Source organism: Natrix helvetica (assembly GCF_964273705.1).
Source record: "Natrix helvetica genome assembly, chromosome: 3".
Taxonomy (NCBI): Eukaryota; Metazoa; Chordata; class Lepidosauria; order Squamata; family Natricidae; genus Natrix; species Natrix helvetica.
This window is the reverse complement of record NC_138549.1, coordinates 101,746,452-101,767,188: the sequence shown is the minus strand read 5'-3', so window position 1 is coordinate 101,767,188 and position 20,737 is coordinate 101,746,452. Positions and strand designations below refer to the sequence as shown.

The 20,737-nt window shown below is 41.3% G+C and overlaps 1 protein-coding gene across 1 annotated transcript; it reads right to left on the bottom strand.

Moving 5' to 3' along the window:
• Positions 1-8,291: 8,291 nt before the first annotated feature.
• DIRAS3 (DIRAS family GTPase 3) lies at positions 8,292-9,508 on the bottom strand (the record flags this gene model as incomplete). The annotated part of the gene is made up of 1 exon (XM_081949201.1): positions 8,292-9,508. The coding sequence occupies one exon, from the start codon at positions 9,506-9,508 to the stop codon at positions 8,912-8,914; it is 597 nt and encodes a 198-aa protein (XP_081805327.1). The 3' UTR covers positions 8,292-8,911.
• Between the last annotated feature and the right edge of the window lie 11,229 nt (positions 9,509-20,737).

The following is a 20,737-nucleotide window of genomic DNA, read 5'->3' as shown; positions in this document are numbered from 1 at the left end:
AAATGTATACTATGAGTTTGGAGGGGGGGTGCACCTACCGCATTTCGCTGCTGCCAAAATTTGTAACCTTTCCCTTACCTTTTCCCTATGTAAAACATCCAAAAACCAATAAAAAACTTTGTTTAAAAAAAAGAAAAGAAAAAAGAAAGTTAACAACTGGTTCTCCCAAAATGGTGCAAACTGGCTGAATCTCACCACTGCCTATGATGTCCATATTCTCTACACGTCACATATAATGATTTAGTTTTAAAAATGAACATATTAGATATAAATGTCATGAATCAAATTAAGCCAAACTTAGTATTTTCCGCCCAAGGAGCAATTTCTTTAATAATTACTTTGATCCTTCTCAAATCAACCCATCATACAAGCCACAAAGAGGCTTATGTTGCTATTCAGTTGCAATGAAATCTTATTTCCTTTTTATTCTGCAACCATTTACTCAAGTTACTGGCCCTTATCAAATGCTATGTAACAAATTGGAAAGAAAATCCTTTTGATGTGTCTGTCTTTCTATATCTCTATTGATCCCTTTGGGTGATACTAAAACCTTTAGGATGGAAGCTTTCCTGTTACTCTGACATGAACCCATTAATTTATTCCTGCTAATACTTTTGTAAGTTGATCATTTCTTCTATGCATCATTCCAAGTTAAAAAAAAAAGATGTGAAGGTCAACATAACATGTTTTCTCTTTGGGCAGGAATACCATGTAGCCAGATAATATTATTAATAATTATGAATGTTTCTGATGGCCAATTAATATGTATAGAAAGCAAGCAGGGTGTGAAAATATATTATTTCTTAAAATTATTTTTGTATAGCAGGAGGGATGCTACTGTCTAAGTTAATCAAGATGGATCATGAGCCACCAGTTCAAAGACAGCAGCTTTTGTTTTGGAAGGATTTTTTTTTTTAGCTGGTTTCAAAAGAAAATATCCTTTTACTATATGAAAAAGGTCACTGATAATAATCCTTCCCTGGAGGTTTCCGTACCAGAAATAGAATGTTTTGTTTTATACTCTAGTCCTTGAGTTTGACTCATTGGATGACTTTGATGTTCCATGACAAATTTGATTATTCTAATTGACCATCTTCTCACCTACCATCCTAAGACAAATAAGTGTACTTGGAAGCTCCTCTATATTAAAACAATATTGCCTTCATCCTATCATAGCTTGCAAAATAAAATACAATGACCAAGAAAATAGAATCCTGTCCTGTTTTTGCTGAACATGGAATAAACCACGGTATGGATTTCCATGTTAAACAGGATTATATCTCCCATATTCCCATGATGAGCAGAGACAGGCAACTAGGGCCCTTTATGACTTGTCGATTTCAACTTCCAGAATGTTGGCGGGTTGAGGAATTCTGGGAATTGAAGTCCACAGGTTATAAAGGAATCATAGCTGCCTACCCTTGCAATAGAGTATACGTTCCAATCACCTCCTTCTTTTTCTCCCTTTATTTTTAATTTAAAACTCTTTCTAGGTAAATCTTTTCATTCTTCCCATCTTCTTGTTTAGGTTTGTTTTATTTTTACTTTGCATCATCTCAACTACTTTAAAATCCTATGAGGATTTTTTTTTAAACAAAACAGCCCCAAAACGTGTTTGCACATTGTAGCAACACAATCAGGGTGTCTATTACTAAACAATTCATGATCCCCTGAGATTATTGGATTCCATCTCCTATCAACCCCATCTATCTTGACCAATCATCAGAAATTGCTGACCTTAGAATTCAATATCAGGAAATTCATAAGTTCTTCAGTGCTGATGTAAATCCAGCTGGAGAAATGTAAATATAAGGGTTAATATACACATATTAGCATGGTATAATGATGAACAAATGAAGAGATGGTGCAATGAAATAAAGCAACAAACAAATCTCTCTTCAACTCAATATGGTTTTTTTCTATATGCGTCTATTAATATTTCATCATTAAAAGAAAAATTAATAAGGGAACAGAACGGAGAAACTTGATATCAAATTATAGCATCATCAAGCATGAATCAAATAATTTAATTATATGGGTAAAGAATAATCACTGCTACTGTATATATATATATCAAACCCATGAGTCTAATCTTCTGATTTTCCCATGGGCCCATGTTATATCTGAATTTTTGTCCTAAATGGATTACTGCAAGGTTTGCATCTGAAAACAAATTTCCAGAACTGAGGTAGCTAGATAATGTTAGAAGTAATATGAGAGGTTTCAAAATAAATAGGTCCTTTGGAGAATTGTGACTGATTCATATTTATGAGTTGCAATATATTAAATGCAGTAGGCCTTGAAAATAATACCGTGTTTTCCCGAAAATAAGACAATCTTAAAAATATAATGGCCCAGATAGAGGCAAACTGATTAAGAATTTATTCAGGCTATGTAAAACTAAAACAATGAGGAAAACATATTAATATGATGATTAACAGTTAAACTTTTTTTTTATTTAGAGAGAGGGACATAATCTATCTTTTATCCAAATCAAACATAACTGTTCTAATATTAAATAATATTAAATATTAAATAATTAGTGTCATGGAATATTACCAGAAGACTGATTACAAGTGAACTGAAAACTTTTTTACAATAATGATAGGAAGATTTTTTTTTCTGAGCAATACATTATCAAGTTCTTCCCTGCTGAAAGAACTAATGGGAAAGGCGGAGAGAGGGAAGTAAGGTCAATAGACATTTGGCTGAGGGTGCAACTAGAAGACCATAATGGTTTCAACCATTATTCACATATTAACAAGTATTTTTGAGTAATTATATAACATTTTGAATAATTATGAATAAATTCATACTTTAGAAAAAACAGAACACCAACTACAGCCAATAATAGATTGTATCAGAGGTGGGTTTCTGCCAGTTCGCCCCTCATCGGGCAAACTGGTAGTGGCGGCAGTGGGAGGCTCTGCCCACCTGCCGGGATGGTCCTGTGCATGCGCAGAAGCCAGCGTGCGCACAAGTGCACACAAGCGAACCAGTAGGAAAATAAATTGAAACCCACCACTGGATTGTATCAACCATAACAGCTATAATAAAAGGTCTACCATCTCATCCCCAAGACCTGGGAGAATTATACCTTCATTTGAGAAATGAGGATGTTGACGGAGAACTGCTATAAATAGAAAAATGGACTGGACTTTCTGTGATTCATTTTGCAGCTAAAAAACGAAGAGTTGAAATGACAAATCTTCAAACCAATCTTCTCCAATTTGATGTGTTAGGCCATAAATTTTATGGTAGCTGCAAAATGGAACTGCAGGCCAATGTCACTGGAGGGTATTATATAGGACAAGGCTGTACCAACTGGCTGTATATTCTCCCTTGCTTTTTATATTGCATTATTTTATGTTTTATGCACTGTTAGGCACACAGACACTAAATTGAGATGGGTGAGTTATATAAATTCTTTAAATAAGTAAAAGTAAACTTGAGTCTGCTGCAGCACAAACCATGATTAATTAGCAAATACTTTGTAGCTTATGACAATGCCTGCAATAGAAGCTCAACTATATTATCTTATGTATGGTTTTATTCAGCCCAATTGACAAAGTTTGTTTAGCACTAAGTCTATAACCTATAGCCAGCTACAAGCTAGGTTAAAATGGGACAGGCTAATCTGTGGTTCTGAGGGCTGTGTATGTAACTTGTTGAAAACTAAAATGGCTTGAAGCTTGTCAATTCTTCAATTGTCTGAGCCTGTAGCACAGTGGTGGGTTACAGGCTCAGACAATCGAAGAATTGACAAGCTTCAAGCCATTTTAGTGCCAGGAGCACCAGGTACCATTCCAGTATGGTACTCCAGAGGGCCCACTCGCCCGCCCTCCTTACCGGTATTTGAGGTTTTTGGAGCTTCCGTGCATGGAGCATACAGTGCCTGTGCAACGCTCCGCCGAGCAGCAGAGGCATTGTAGAGCATCGCGGGCAGTAAGTACTCATGCGCATGCTGCGCGGTGTGCATGCGTGCTGTGCGCATTCATGTGATGGATGCCCGGCCCCATTGCACCGTACCGGTTGCAACGGGATCCAGAACCCACCACTGCTGTAGCACCTAAATGCCATGGATTGTGTGAATTTAAAAGATATGTTTTGATAAGCCTGCTTCACAATTCGCAAATAGAGGGAGCATCATAAATAACTTTCAAATCATATGACAACCTGCAGACTAAAACTTACATCATCTTTCTTAAAGCTTTCCATCTCCTTTATGGCCTATTCTCCATATACAATTCTCAGGAGACTAGCTATAAAACAGAATACTGTTATCAAAAGTCATTGGAATCACTCAAAGCAAAAAATAAATAAAAAAATCTGGTGGTTTACAAGCACAAACCCATATTCTCTGCATGGCTAAAGGCAAGAAAGAAGACCATGCAATTTGCTAATGAGGACTAGTCTGTAGAAATAGCCTGTCTTTCCAACTGCATTTATAGATATATAAAAACATTAGTCATGCAGGATAGGATTTTTCCCACAGCCCACTTGACAGTCATCAGTATCAGAACCCTTGAGCTCATTCTTCCACAACCATCTAGCTAGCTAACATTATTGCCTGTGAAATATCAGAACCTGCTTTTATAGCTTAGTTTACAAACCAGGTTTTAGTCATTTTTATAAATGAACCAGGAAACTTTAGTTTAAGAAATGTGGAGAGAAGTAACTAATCAAAACACATGCAGGAAAAAGAACAAGCACTACTCACACTAGTAACCCATGATTTAACTTAGTTTGCCACTGGGTTTTAACATTGTGCTAAGCCAAAGCAAATGAAATAAAATTACAATACAACACAGAATTGTAAAATGGTTTGTAAAGTCTGGTTTACAATGCAACATCCATGAGGTGGCCACTATGATTAGTTCTAGAAAATATGATTTTTTAAAAAAGCTTAATTTAGCACAATGTGTAAAAACGACTGTGTCTAAAAACAGAGGGAAAAGTATTTGAGGTAAATTATGCTGCTGTCTGTCTTTAATAACTGCTAAGATTTTTTTTACCCTTACCTGATAAGTCACGTCTCTCATAATTTGGTCTTCTACTCAATTTATTCCAACAGCATACTTTTCATTTACAAAGTCCAGAGAGCTAAACTGGTTAAAAGCTAATTTAAATCATATTTGGCTGTCTGCAGCTTTGTAAATATTTATTTAGCATTTTTATTAGCTCAGGATCAGCACTTTTATGCAACTGAGGTGATAATGCTACTGAGGCATTGATGATACCAGGTATAATTATTGCTTACTATGTTCTCGATGGAATTGTATTAAGTGCAAAAGGTACATTATATGTTTATTATAACACAGGTCATTTTTTGAATCTGGATGTCTTATATTTTCAGTTGCAAATGTATAAATCACAAAGAGTAGGCACACATTTGGTAATAAAATGTAGAATGAACTTATAAGATGTTGTATGACTACATAAAATGAATTTGCTATCCTGTATTGGTACAACATTTGAATTCTACTAGCATAGAATTACTTTGTAGAAAATAAGAAGTTTATTTTTACAGATAGATTACTACAGATTTTTGGATATCAAAACTGAAGAGAAAATGCTCATTGTATAGAAATCCAATTTTATCAGTAGAGTAAAATGGAGCAATTCCAAGGACCGCAGCATACAATGTCTAAGGCAGGGACGTGCAGTCAGGGGAGGCTGAGCTGCACCGCTCTCATCATGAAAATTAAAAAAAAAGGGAAAAGGGAAAAGGCGCTGAGGAGCCTTCTGTACACGTGGTCGGGAATGGGAGCGCTCTGTGGTCCCCTTCATGTTGACTCAGGAGTCAGGAAGGAGGGGAATGGGACCACGTGTGCAGGAGGCTCCTCTAGCCTCAGCCTCCCTCCTGCGCACGTCCCATTCCCCGCCTTCCTAAGTCAACATGAAGGGGACCGCGGAGCATGAGCCGCGGTCCCACGGACCCTTCATGTTGACTCAGGAGTCAAGAAGGAGGAGAATGGGACCACGTGTGCAGAAGGCTCCTCTAGCCTCAGCCTCCCTCCTGCGCACGTCCCATTCCCTGCCTTCCTAAGTCAACATGAAGGGGACCACGGAGCGTGAGCCGTGGTCCCGCAGAGCGTGCTCCGCAGTCCCCTTCTTGTTGACTTAGGAAGGCGGGGAATGGGACGTGCGCAGGAGGGAGGCTGGAGGGATTGTGGAGGAGGGATCGCGGAGCGCGCTCCGTGGTCCCCTTCATGTTGACTCAGGAGTCAGGAAGGAGGGGAATTCCCTCGCTCCGCAATCCCTCCTCCACAATCCCTCCAGCCTCCCTCCTGCGCACGTCCCATTCCCCGCCTTCCTAAGTCAACATGAAGGGGACCGCGGAGCGCGCTCTGCGGGACCACGGCTCACGCTCCGTGGTCCCCTTCATGTTGACTTAGGAAGGCAGGAAATGGGACGTGCGCAGGAGGGAGGCTGAGGCTAGAGGAGCCTCCTGCACACGTGGTCCCATTCTCCTCCTTCCTGACTCCTGAGTCAACATGAAGGGGACCACGGAGCGCGCTCCGCGGGACCGCGGCTCATGCTCCGCGGTCCCCTTCATGTTGACTTAGGAAGGCGGGGAATGGGACATGCGCAGGAGGGAGGCTGGAGGGATTGTGGAGGAGGGATCGCAGAGCGCGCTCCGCGGTCCCCTTCATGTTGACTCAGGAGTCAGGAAGGAGGGGAATTCCCCTCCTTCCTGACTCCTGAGTCAACATGAAGGGAATCGCGGAGCATGAGCCGCGGCTCACGCTCCGCGGTCCCCTTCATGTTGACTTAGGAAGGCGGGGAATGGGACGTGAGCAGGAGGGAGGCTGACGTGGTCCCATTCCCCTCCTTCCTGAGTCAACATGAAGGGGACCGCGGCTCACGCTGATGACGTCACCAGCCTCACCAGCCGTAAACCTCACCGCACGTCACTGGTCTAAGGCTAAGCCATAATGTACCATGTTTTTCATAGTATAAGATGCACTGGAGTATAAGACACAGTAAGGTTTTGAAGAGGAAAATTTAAAAAAAAGTTTTTGCACTCTGCATAGCTCCCAAAAACAGCCCATTTTTTGCGAAGACAGACCCATTTTTCTTTTCAAAAAAAGGGCATGGATGGCCTTTAGGAAGCTTATAGAGTGCTGCTGGGAGCTGGGGGGGGGGGTAAAAATGGGCTGTTTTCCGCTCATTTCGTCCAGCCCCCAGGAGCTCTCTGAAAGCCTTCTAAAAGCTATGCCTGGCCATTTTGGTGAAGGGGGCGCAGTTTCAGGAGGCAAAAAATGCGGTATTCAGTGTATGAGATGCACCCAGATTTTCAGCTTCTTTTTTTGAGAGAAAAAGGTGTGTCTTAAAATACGGTACATAGTTATTGATACTCTCTGAACTTGGTGATTTTCTTGCAGACATTTCCCTACCAAACTAGACATCATCATCCCTGCACATCAGAGCATTAATGTTAACTAGTTTGGTAATGAAGCATCTTCAACAAAACCATCAATCTCAGAAAATCCTAAGGATCTCACCATGAGCTAAAAATATTCTCTTTTATCCATGATGTACCGCATTTTTCAGAATATAACACACACTTCCCCACCAAAACAAGTGGGTGGAAATGTCTGTGCGTCTTATACTCTGAATATTATCGCAGGGGGAGGGGGTTGATGTGGTGCCGATCAGCTGTTCTAGAATGGGCTGCGGTGGTGAACAGACTGTGGTGAACAGGCGCCGTCAAACAGGCCGCTGTGAATGGGCGGTGGCGAACGGGCCACACTGGTGGTGAATGGGCCACGGCAAACAGGCCAGATGAATACCGGATGGATGCTGGGAGGCAGAGGCAGATTTTCCCCCCTTGTTTTCCTCCCCAATAGCTAGGTGCGTTTAATAATCTGGAGCGTTTTATAGTCTGCAAAATACAGTAGTTAGTTGCTTTTTAGTAGGATATTGTATAAACACTCATCTCCATTCAGTTGCCCAGACTCCACCCTGCAAGGGATTATGGAGTCATTAAAAGATAATGGTTGTGTGAACTGAGCCATGATTCAGAAACTATAGTCTATAGATGAATGCAATACATGTTTAAATCTATATTCATGGATTAATTTGGCAAGCTAAAACAGACTGTATTAGAAGGTCGTGTTCCATGCCAGCTGTAGCAAAATAATTTTTTTAGTACTCCAGCCTCTTTTATTCTTTTTATAAAAGAGGCGGAGTACCAAAATTCCCCCCCCAACAATTAAATTAACTAAACCTGTCTTTTTGGAAAATCAATCTTTCAAATTAGCAGTGGGAAAGTAAACAGATACACATTAAAAACTCATTTAATTTTAATCATTGACATAAAATCTTGCCAATGTAGAATTACCGCATACAAAGTATTTACATATAACACGGAACACTTGAGAACAAAATTTCTTTCCTATAAATATACATATTTGAAGGATGACCATAAAGAATATAAATAATCTATAGTAGTAAAAGAACAAGTTATATCTGTAAGCATTTATTTTTTGCTCCAAGTATATGCAAGCATTGGCTGTAGCACTGTCTAATCATACTGGTTTACTCAGTAGAATCCTGTTGTGATTTTTTCATTCACATTAGTATTTGTAAAATAGGAAATACGTTGCAAATTGAAGAAAATATAAAAATGTTGGAGTACATTGCAGGTTTAAGATTATTTATGCCACTTTTATCATGCACTTGACCACAGAACAGTATTGACCAGTTTGCAGTAGGCAGAGTTGATGCTTGGGCAAAAAGGAACATGCAAAATCCAACCGCCCTTAAGTAAATATTCAAACAATCCAACCCACATTTAATAGTAACATCTTACTTCACTTCTGAAAATCTCAATAATCAGAATTTTTTCTGACTAGTTGTCCTGCAAGATCAAGACTACGCTCTTATTTTAGCTACACAGTAGGTGTCACATCACAGAACATTTGCTTCTCAGTTTATCCTTCTTTCGCTGCTGCTTTGATTTCTTGCCATCCACCTGCAGACTTACATTTCTTCTCTTTTCCAAATTAAGGAGCTCTTCAAAAAGCTCCTGCACGTTGTAGTTCATTTTGGCTGAGGTCTCCATGAAGGAGCATTTCCATTTTGCGGCAAGGACTTCTCCTTCACTGGTGCCCACTTCTCTTTGAGGGCCATCACTCTTGTTTCCTACCAGTATAATTGGGACTTTCTGAATGTCTCCTTTGATCTGACAGATCTGCTCATAGATTGGCTGGAGCTCTTCTACGGATTGCCTGCTGGTCACAGAGTATACTAACATGAATGCATGGCCTTTTGAGATGGAGAGCCTCTGCATGGCAGGGAACTGGTGGCTTCCGGTGGTGTCTGTGATCTGAAGAGTACATATGCTCTTGTCACAGCTGATCACCTGGCGATATGTATCTTCAACAGTGGGGATGTATGTCTCCCGGAAGGTCCCCTGTATGAAACGAAGTACCAAGGAACTCTTACCAACACCTGCAGCTCCAAACACAACCACTCGGTAATCATTACTTTGCTCTGGCATCCTGCTTGTTCAGTGGGGACCAAGGAAGAACCTTGAATTTACATGTTCCTTTGGTGAATAGGCCTGTCAATGGAAAACAAACGAGATATCAGCAACCGAAGTTCCAACTTGTACTTAAATTCAACATTTGTTCCCTCCAAAACACAGCTTCAAGATTTTTAGCAAGGAGTATGGTGCACAGGGATGACCCTGCTATTAGACAAAATGAAATGACAGCTACTATGAAGAATCACCAAAATATGAGAGAGAGAAATATATTGGTTTGACCCGCCACAAAATCCCAATTTCTTATGTGGCCTGTTGGGATAATTAATTGCCCAACCCTGGTTTAGTTTAGGCAGTCTCCACCATCCTGAACATTTTCTGGATGTGTTGGATGTACCGTAATTTCCAGATACTGATTCCAAAAGACAGCAGAACTACACTATAGGATTCTGGTAGACAAAGTCCATGCTTTTTGGAGGGGCGGGGGGGGGGGGCAAATAGGGAAAGTTTGCCTTGTCTTCTTAGGAAATTGTACTTGTTCAGATTATTTGTTATTCTAGCCTAACTCATCCAAGGGGTCCCAAAGTTTCAGGCACAACTCCGTCCCATAACTAGCTCTCCAATTACAAAAAAAAAAAAAAAGAGGACAAACCAGAGATTAAAGTCCCAGATGGATGACTGAGAATTTCCCCAGACATTCAGAGATTAAAGGTGGAAACTATTGCATGTTCTTAAGGGTATTTGGGCTACAGAGGTTGAGACAACCAAGAGTAGCAAAGACCTAACAGTATTCTATCCTTCATTACTGCCTACTGTGGATCCAATTTTTTGCAGGCCTAGATGTTCTGAATACTAAGCCAAGCCAAAAGCTGACCGGCAACATCCCAGTTAAAGGATTGCCTATATAGTGATGTAATAGAGATATATTTCATGGTCAGCTAATGTTAAGCAAACCACAATGTGGCTTCTTAGTTTAATGCTTCATGTACAAGCCAATCTCTAAACCACATGGTGTCTTTCTCCATGAGTGCAGTCCAAATGTTCATACCTCCACAGAATTGAGAATTTCAGAACTCCATTCACGTGGCATGAAAATCAGGTCTATAAAAGGTAAACGGTATCCTAGAGTCAAGCCTGCCTCCTGACTCCATGGATACAATGATGCAGTGATCTTAATAATAGGATCTTGTTGCTCCCTGCTCAGGGAGACTAGAGTTGTACAATTCACTTCCTGGAGGTCAACTCATCCAAATACTAACCAGGGCCAGCCATGTTTATCTACATTGTCTGAACCACTTTTTTTAAATAAAAAAAAGCATCACAGGTCAATTTTTTCAAAAAGAAAGTGGTGGAGGAGGTGCAACAACTTCTGATGCATGAACATCCCATTCTCAAGACTGCAGTACTAAATGTTTATAACATTAAGTTTCTCAGAAATAAAGAGGAATATCCTCCCAAGCAATGGTTAAATTGGTTTGAGATCAACAGGGTTTATAGACACTTCCCGCGCGCGCGCTTTCCCTCAGACCCGGAGTTAGAGACCGCCCATCATCTAACCGGGATTCCAGTCAAGCGTGGATTCCGATCGTGGGAGCGCGCTCAGAGACCGAGGTCTCTTCCACCACCACCCTCCAGGCCAGAGGAAACGACACGTGTTCCTTAGTCCCAACACCCGGAGAGCCGAGCAGGCCTGCCGATAATCGGGAGGCCAAAGAGCGAGGCAGCCTCGGAAGCGGCAGCCCGGCCAAACACGCACCTCACGGGAAGCCAGCCGAGCAGAAATCCAGTCCGGTATTGGTCGCCTTCGCTCCTTCCAGAGGCTGGGGAGGCCGGACCGCTGTCCTCACGACAACCGGGCGACAGCAGGAAGGATGCTCCCTGAAAATGAGTTACCTCCAAGCCCCGGCCGTGGAGCCACTTCCCGCCCTGGGAGAGAGAAGCCCTTCCTTGCGCTTTATCTGCCTCCCTGGCGGCGGCTCAATAGTCTGGCATCTGCCCGGTGGTCCGTCTTCTTCGCCCGCTCGGTACGGCTGGAAAGAGGAGCGAGCGGCTAGGAAGGAGATCAGCCCAGCGCTGCCGCCCCCGCCCGTTCATTCATTCATTCATTAAATCCCCCCCCCCCCGCCCGGGAACGTCCCACCACCAGGCAGCTGGAGTACGGCGATCGTCATAAGCAGCAATAGCAGCAATGTAATGAGTCGTTAAAAGAATCCAAACCTGAAGGGACGAGAAGGAAAACCAAACCGAAACTCAGCTTAGAAAGAGAGAGGGGGGGGGGGAAGGGAAGTTTTGTTCCGTCCAAAGGGGGAAGACGCCTGCCCTTCTTCGGGGGTAAAGTTCTTAGGATTGCGGAGGGACCAAGCGGCGGCTGAGCCGGTGGGCTGGAGAGAAAGCGATCCCCGCGGAATCTCCTCTCAGGCGACGCCCCCCTTCCCTTCTCTGTGGAAGCGGGCAGTGTCTGGTGCGCCAAGATCAGAATGTGGGAAGTGCTGCATCTGTTGAATTATCTTGCTTGGTCATTAACGGTGAGACATGGAAGGACAATCAGAGGACTGAAATGGCAGCAGCCTTATACACACACACACATATGAAAAATTATTTGCAGTTTTTATATTGCACTAAATACTATTTATCTTTTTTTTAAATTCATGGGATTTAAAATTATGAATTTAGTGGTTCCTGAGGTCCCAAAGATTGGTGACCCCTGTTCTAGAATACTTCCTTCTTCCTTGCAGCTATCTATTATAAAACGAAATGCTAATAAATCTAGGATAACCTATATTAAAGCAGCGATAAGAACCAAAGCATTGCAGGTAATTCTCGATAGTTACCGTATTGTTCAGATTATAAGACGCACCTGACTGTAAAACGCACCTTAATTTAGAAGAGGAAAACAACAAAAAAAGGTCTTTGGCCTCCACGATCCTTTTGGGGCCTTTTTTGGCCCTTTCCCAGCTTATTTTCTACCCATTTTTGAGGTTTTTTCCAGCCCTTTTTTTGAGGCTTTTTTGGCCCCTTTTCAAGGCTTTTTGGCCCATTTTTGAGACCTTTTTGGCTCATTTTGGGGGTGTTCTGCCCGTTTTTGAGGCTTTTTTGGCCTGTTTTGGGGGCTTTTTTCAGCCCATTTTAGAGGCTTTTTGGGCCTGTTTTCTTTGGAAAAAATGGGCCAAAAAGCCTCAAAAAAGGGGTGAAAAAAGCCACAAAAATGAGCCAAAAAGTCTCAAAAATGGGCCAAAAAGGCCTGGAAAAGGTGCAAAAATGGGGCATGCGGAGGCAAAAAATTGCCGGTGGTTGGGCGGGGCTTCAGCAATATTAAGTCTATAAGACACACAGACATTTTGACCCCCTTTTGGGAGACAAAAAAGTGCATCTTATATTCTGATAAATGCGGTAGTTTAGTGACTGAAGTTACAACAAAGCTGAAAAAGGTTCAGCTGATTAGGTAGTAACTCGGCACCCACACCCCTGAATTGGTTCTTTTGGCGGTGCCTACAGTACTGCCATCTTGTTTTTTGCTTCTGCGCATGCGCAGAAGCAATTTGTTCACTGCTGTGCATGCGTGCATAGGACGCATCAAGTGCACGCACGAAGCGCATCCCTGAGCGAATTGGCAGTAAAAGAATCCGAAACCCACCTCTGCTTATGACGGTTGAAACATCCCCATGGCCACCTGATCAAAATTCAGATTTGGCAACTGGCACTATTTATTGCAGTAGCAATGCCTCAGGATCATCTTTTGCAACTTTCTGACAGATAAAATCAACGGGGAAGCAGCATTCACTTGACAACTGTGTTACTAACTTAACTGCAACAATTAACTTAACAATTGTGGTTAAGTGTCATAAAAGGTCATAAAATGAGGCAAAATTCAGCTAACTGTCTTGCATAGCAACAAGTAGTCCTTTGCTTACAACCACAATGGGTCATAATTTTTATTGCTATGCAGGACATAGGAATATAGACCAACATAGCTCTCCTCTGCCATGTCTACTATGGCTGATTATCAACCACATTTCAGAACTTCCCATTATGCAGTAACTGGGAATTTTGAAAGTTGTAGGCACAATAAAATGGAAAGGCACCAGGTGGAGAAGGGAGAACTTTAGACTTTCTTTTCTGTCTCCCTTTGTTCTTCGCCTATGATTTCTAAATACCAGTCACAGCTGCACAGAGAAAACTTTAGATTTATTGAGCAGGAGAAGGAAGGAGAAAACCACAACACAATGATAAATGTGTGCAAATGCAATGTATTAGAAAGTTTGTATTAGAAAGTTTGAGTATACCTAGAGATAAAGGCTGGCCAGAAATAATCAGAATGAAGGAATCAGTTCAATCTCACTGATTGACTAATACATATAACCAGTTGAAATAGCAGCTCTGCTTTCTCAGTGAAAATAGATAATAAAGATTAAAATCAGAGGTGACCTCTGTAAAAGTGGACAAATATCTAAGGTTCAGCTTTTCCTAGCATGAAGACATATGTATCGATCAGAAAAGCAGCATCTGTAGATTTTCTGCTTGCCATGTTGCAGGCAACCTTATATAGCAGCAAGCTCCAAACTTGTCAACTTTAAGACTTGTGGACTTCAACTCCCAGAATTCCCCAGCCAGAAAGTTCACAAACCTTAAAGTTGACAAGTTTGGAGACCCCTGCTAATATAACATAAACAATAAACAACAATAAATCTCTCTTACTATGAGCTGCTAGTAGAGGACTGCTATTGCTAAACAGCATATTTCCTTTGATTTTTACTCATGGGTTATTTATTTGCATTTAAAAAGCAGACAGATTAATTACAGCTCTGTATCTTGGCTTGATTTTCAAAGTTTTTCTATTATTTATTATTCAGGGCAGCTGCACTTCTTCAGCTACTAAAAGCAGCACATTATTGTATTTCCCCAGAATAAAGATGCACTACACTTTGTAGTATATATATTATCTCCTCCAGGCTGCAGAGAGAAGATACGTGATTTCTGCTGTGCTTCCCTTTATGTATTGCAAAACATAGACCCAGCTTTTAGGCACTTCATTTAAAGACAGAGATTAGCAATTTTCTTTGTAGGGCACATGCATTTTTCCCACTAAAATATGGTATTAACCATGCTGTAGGTTGACTTTGCTTGCCTTTCTAATTGGCCCATCTAATCTCCTATTTTTTTAACAGCTGCCAGATATGCAAAAATTACTATACCAGGGAAGAATTGCAAACAAATTGGCTGAACATAATGGGAAGGAAATCTAAACCTGGTTTGTCCTTATTTGCATATCTGCTTGTTAAAGTCACCAAAAATATGATTGCCATTATACTAGTACAGGTAATTCTCAGCTTATGGCCACAACTTATGGAGTTGCCATATTTTTCGGACCATAAGACGCACCAGAGAGTAAGATGCACCAAGATTTCAAAGAGGAAAACAAGGAAAAAATAGGCTTTTGTCCTGCCTGGCCCCCAGGAGCACTCTGCAGGCCTCCTAAACTCTCTGTGCTTCCCATTTTTGCAAAAAACGGGCCTGTTTTTGGCCTCCCAAACCCCCCACACATCCAGTTTTTGCCCTCCCCAGCCCCCAGGAGCACTCTGCAGGCCTCCCAAACCCCCTGCATATCCAGTTTTCATGAAAAATGGGCCATTTTTTGGCAAAAATGGGATGCATGGGCCGGGGTTTCGGGAGACTAAAAATGGCTATATTCGGAGTATAAGACACACTGACATTTCTACCCTCTTTTAGGGTGGAAATGTACATCTTATACTCCGAAAAGTACAGTAATTTCTCCCAGTTCGCAACGTACCCGGTTCTTCCATTTCTTAATTTGAAAATACCCAAAGGAAAAATGTCTTCTTTGGTACTTTATAGAAGCACAACCATCCAGGGAGACTGAGACTGCTGGAGAGGTTGGTACAAGGAAACACTTTATATATATATATTTTCCTCCAAATTTTTTTATCCAATTAATGAGAATGGAGGGAAACTCTGATAAAATGATGGATACAGCACCAGTGGTAGATCTTTCTTTCACTTCAGCTCAGAGAGCTATAGATACCCAGCATACCTGACTTCAGGATATTTTTGATTGAAGTCTGTATTCATTATCCTGAATGTTTCTAGTGATCCTGTATTCACAAATGCTTTTTGTAAGAGGGTTTTTTTCAGCTGCAGTTTTCAGCTGGCTTCTGCTGGAGGGAAAATACTAACCTTCAATTAATGTTCAGTAGATAGCACAACTGTTCAGTAGGAAACTCAAAATGGAGACAACTGTAAGTCCTTGGGGGGGGGGGGCAATGAAAACTATAATGGGAATTTAACTGGCATTTTAGTTGGAATTCTAAGCCCATTCAGCCCAATTAAATTCTTGAGCTATGTAAAACAATTAAAGGTTCCTAACCAGAATCATTTTTCTTTTCTATACTACAGCCTTTAAAACACCGGAGAGCTGGCAGCATTTACTGAAGGTTGCTTCTTTCTCTGCATGCTCCAACTGCTACTTAATTGGCCTTGGGTGGCTGCATTATCAAGAACATTAATTTTAAAAGCTAACTTACTTTAAACATTAACCTTTTCAGGGTACTTTACAGAACTGCAAAACTGTGGTTTCTAAAATCTGCTTGTTCATCTGATGATGGGAAGATACGAGAATGAAAAGTACTGGTCTGGAAACCAGGAGATTGTGAGTTCTAGTCTCACCTTAGGCATGAAAGCCAGGTGGATGATCTTGGGCCCTTCACTCTCTCTTGGCCCAATCACCTCACAGGGTTGTTGTTGGAGTGGGAAACGGGGATCAAGGAGTATTAGGTGCGTTCACCACCTTGTGTTAGTTATTAAAAAAAATCACAGTTTATTGATAGATTATACATTAGTTTTTACAAACCATATTAAGCCAGAAACCACAATGGCTGGCTTAAATAAACCACTTAGCTAAAACCAAACACAGCTTTGCTGCCTTCTCTTGGTTCTTGGCATTTCTGCAGCCCAGACAGGTACTTCTATGCCAGCTCGGGAATTCTGGGAGTTAAAGTCCACAGGTCGTAAAATTGCCATAGTTGCCCAACCCTGTTCTAGTGGCAGCCTTTTGCAACCATTTAAGGGTCCTGGAGGAACCCTTAAAACAATTTTCAGGCATGAGGGAACTCATGCCTAAAAATAATTATACCCACAGCTCACAATACATAGCATGATCAATGAGTTTCAGCATTCCCAGCATAGCAAGCCACAGTGTGCAAAACTTTTTTTAAGTTGGTTTTTAATTATAATCTCTCGTGGAAAGGGACCTCTTGCAGAACCCAAGGCTATCCTTAAACTCCCCTTAAGAAAGACTTTACACCTTGCTTTTCCTGGATAAAATCTGAAGCATTTGGAAGTCATTGGGTTGTTACTTCTTCTGCTAGATGAATTTCATATCCTTGTAGGATGGAGAGACCCTTTGCCCACATTCATCCTCATTAGTATTTTGATGCAGGTAGTCCTTGACTTATGACTGGTTGTTTAGCCACTGTTCAAAGTTATGACACACCCTGAAAAAGGGATTTGAAGCTCTGATGGCCACCCCTTATGGTCATATGACCACGTTTTGGCCCCTCATAACCGAACTGCATTTATGGACATTTGCAGCACCCTGCATCCCTGTCACCATGGTTTATGACATTGTTCTGACCTAGGCTTCCTGAGATACTAAAGATCACATGTCCCAAAAACCCATTTTTTATTTAAATGGTTGTGAGTTATGTTCTTTCACAGCCCGTAATGATTCACCAAATAGTTTGTGAAGAGCCCGACAGAGGTCTGCCCCAGTCTTTCAGGGTAAGGCTGATAAGCACCCACCTTCATTTTATCTCCCTTGAAACCTAATTGCAAGGCCAAACGGCGCACAGAGTCAAACAGAGCTTCAAAGTTTAAAGCAACCAGAATGAACAAAGATTGCTTCCTGCAAAAGTTCACATCCGTTTGCTCCTCCTTTATGTCCCATGGGAGGGGCCAATCATCTCCAAGCCTTACTCCCAAGTTGCCCCTTTTGTATTAACTGTTCTTGCCTTCTGGCAGCTCTGTGCATGCATGCACTGGGAACAGGCTCCCCCTGTTCCTCTGCCTCACTGCTGTCAGGCTCCGGAGGCAGCACATAATGCCTAGATGGCCCTGGCCCCCTCTCTGCCTCCTATGCAGAGTCCTCGCCCGAGCCTTCCCCAGACTCCAGAACCTGCCATGTTCCTTCCCAACCTCCTCACTGTCTGACTCTACTGCCATCTCCGCAGGCTGCCAGCGGACCACAACAGGCATTTACCCCCAGCAAGAAACAACCCATAGTGAACAATGTTTAACAGCTGCAACATTCACTTTACAATCACTGTGTTCACCTAATGACTGAAATTGGGCATGCTCTCATGACCTGCTTTATACCCTCACGACGTATGACTGAAATAGTGAGCTTGATGGTAGTCATAAGTCAAGGAGAGCCTGTACTTGCCGTCAGCTCCTATGATCCAGCTCGTTTCAGTAGCGTGTGGGCTGAGTGAAGCTGGTCACGATCAATGCTGATTAATCTTGCTGCCGGCTTTCTTCCCCAGAGAACTGGAAGACATAACCATGGTGACTGAAAGCCTTTTGTGCCTGCCCTTTGAACGGAGAGCTTTTCTGTGCATTGACTGAAAGCTACAGGAAAAGCTCCCTCCCTCCCTTTTAATGGACACCAATGCATAAAAATATTTGCTCCCTTATGGAGTTACTGATATGCTTCTATTCACACACACCATACAATACCACCTTGCTACTTGGATGAGAAAACATGGTTAGTTAGACAATAATAATTCCCAGTGACGTTACCATTAAAACACCCATTGTGTATAATGTGAAGATTGGATTCTATGTCTCCAGGAGAACAACGTGATAGGAATTTAATAGGAGCACAGAGGATCATGCCATAAATCACGAAAGTCTCTTTACATTTGTTGGATTACGTTTTTCCAATCAAGTTAAAAGTGGCTTTTCATGGAATTATTATTTTTTAAATAATTTTTTGTTTATTTATTTTTTCTTTAAAAAACAAAGACAATGGAATTATTTTAACAGTTGTTGCATTGAGAAAGTGCATCCAAGTTTAGGCACCTTTTAGCATACAAGCTCTGTCTGAGCGAAACATTTCCTAATGGAGAGTATTTTTATCTTGCTATGCACAGGATGTGTCAATAAAGTTGGTGTACCTATTGATTCCTTTCTTTTAGATTAGGTTTGTTATGCCATACTCAGAAATGGAGGTTCATTAGCAGTTCCAACCAAATTGAGCCATCTGAATAGTTATGGTTTTTCTTGTCCCTTTTCCCACTGATCCCTTCTGCTTCTCCCCTTAGCCTACAGCTATTATTTCAGATTGGTTATAGACAACATGGAGAAAACAATTAAAAAGATAGGAGAGAGGATGGTTGCTGAGCCCAAGATTTGCTTATTATGCTAACTCCAGTCTTCCTTCTCTCTGAACGCCTTTGGGCATGTGGAGTCGACTTAAAAAACTGGAATCGTCAAAAAGGACAACATTATGTAAAAAGGTTAGGGAGCTGAAGCTCTTCGTTGGGGAAAATTATGATAAGATACTGAGTCACAATTTGTGAGTTCACCAATATGATATCTAACAAGCATCTTAGTGTGAACTTACTCATCACTAACCCAACAATTCTAAGGCAAAAATCAATTTCTAGTTTTTCATTTTATCATTAAATGCTGAAAATGATTTACTGTATTGTATTCCTATTTCCACAACACATTTAATTGGATCAATAAGAGTGATGGGAACACCAGAAAGGACTTAGTTGACTTAATTATCAACTTTCCAGGGGATAAGTTAACTTCCAGGGATTAGATCCTGTCAAACCTATTCCAACTAGGCAGCCATTTCCTGATAATGCTAAACTCATCTCTCTCGTTAGTCTATTTAGTCCTCCAAAAACAACGATAACAGCGAGAAAGTAAATTTATCTGGAAATACAAACCATGCAAAACTCGGTCCCAAAGTCTAGTCATCCAGAACGTGCCTGCATGATCATAAAAATTTACTGGTCTACTGGTGCTAAAACTCATGGCTCGCCAGGCACTTTTTGGAGGACATAAGCAAGGCTTCCATTTCCCAATTGGTGACATGATTTCATTGTTGGTGTGACAGCACACTGTCAGTAACGCCCTAGGATTGACTGCCTGGTTTAAGCATGCTGAGGGAACAGACCCTCTGTGACATCTCTCTGACAATCCAGGCTGAGATAGCAGACATTGTTTTGACAAGAGGGCTACAAATCCTGGTCCATGCTTAGCCCCAAAGCTTTCTGATTACCTTGGGATCATTTTAGTCTTCTGCTTAAGCTATTTTAATATCAGCAAAATATAAGCTACCTCCAGGTACATGTCTCATCACCAGGTTTACTATGGATTATTCGGAGGAGCTCTAGGCACAGATACAGAATTAGCCATCCTAAAATGGACTGCACAGTTGTTATAACAGCACTGGAAGGAATGAAGGTCATTCTGATTAAACTCCTCTCTGTTTCAGATGTCTGGAAGAATTAGAGAAATAATTTATCTTCTGTCATTCTGCCCACCACCTAAACAGCCGCTCTGCAAAAATTATGAGGAACCCAGTTGAGAGAAATTTAGATGGAAGAGGGCAATGAAGCATGTTTACTCCTGTCTTGTAACAGTTAAGGTGTTTTTGGCTAAATTGTTGCTGGATCTGAATTTTTCTTCGCTAGATTTAAAATCCTTGTGTGTGTGTTTGCTTAGGTTACGGTAATCCTAAAAATCAAGCTGAGAGCCAAACAAGGTGAATGAGTCCCTTGTTCTTAAACTAAAGGAGAGAGCGAGAAGACAAGAAGAGTTGTAATGTGTCCCAAAGGAGGCACACCATACATTGGCATTCAGATTGTAAGGAAAAGCATCTTTACTCTTACAAGGTCAAGTCAGGCTCATTTAGTCCTGGGGGCCTCAACTAATGAAAGCATCTAACAGACATGTTTTGGGGAGAGGCTAGAAAGTAGTTGTCTTGGGGACATGTGCTATCACCACTCAAAATGGAAAGGAAGAAGTTTAAAATATGTTTTCAGCACCCTCATATGATCACCATCTTATCCTGGGATTGATTTCAGATTTACCCCTTTATTTTTAAATGTACTTTAAGATTATTTTTCTCTAAGAAAAGAGTCTTTTACAACTCTGACAGCTTATTTCTTTCACTGTTCTACATTACGCCCAGACTGGCCTCCAGCATCAACACAA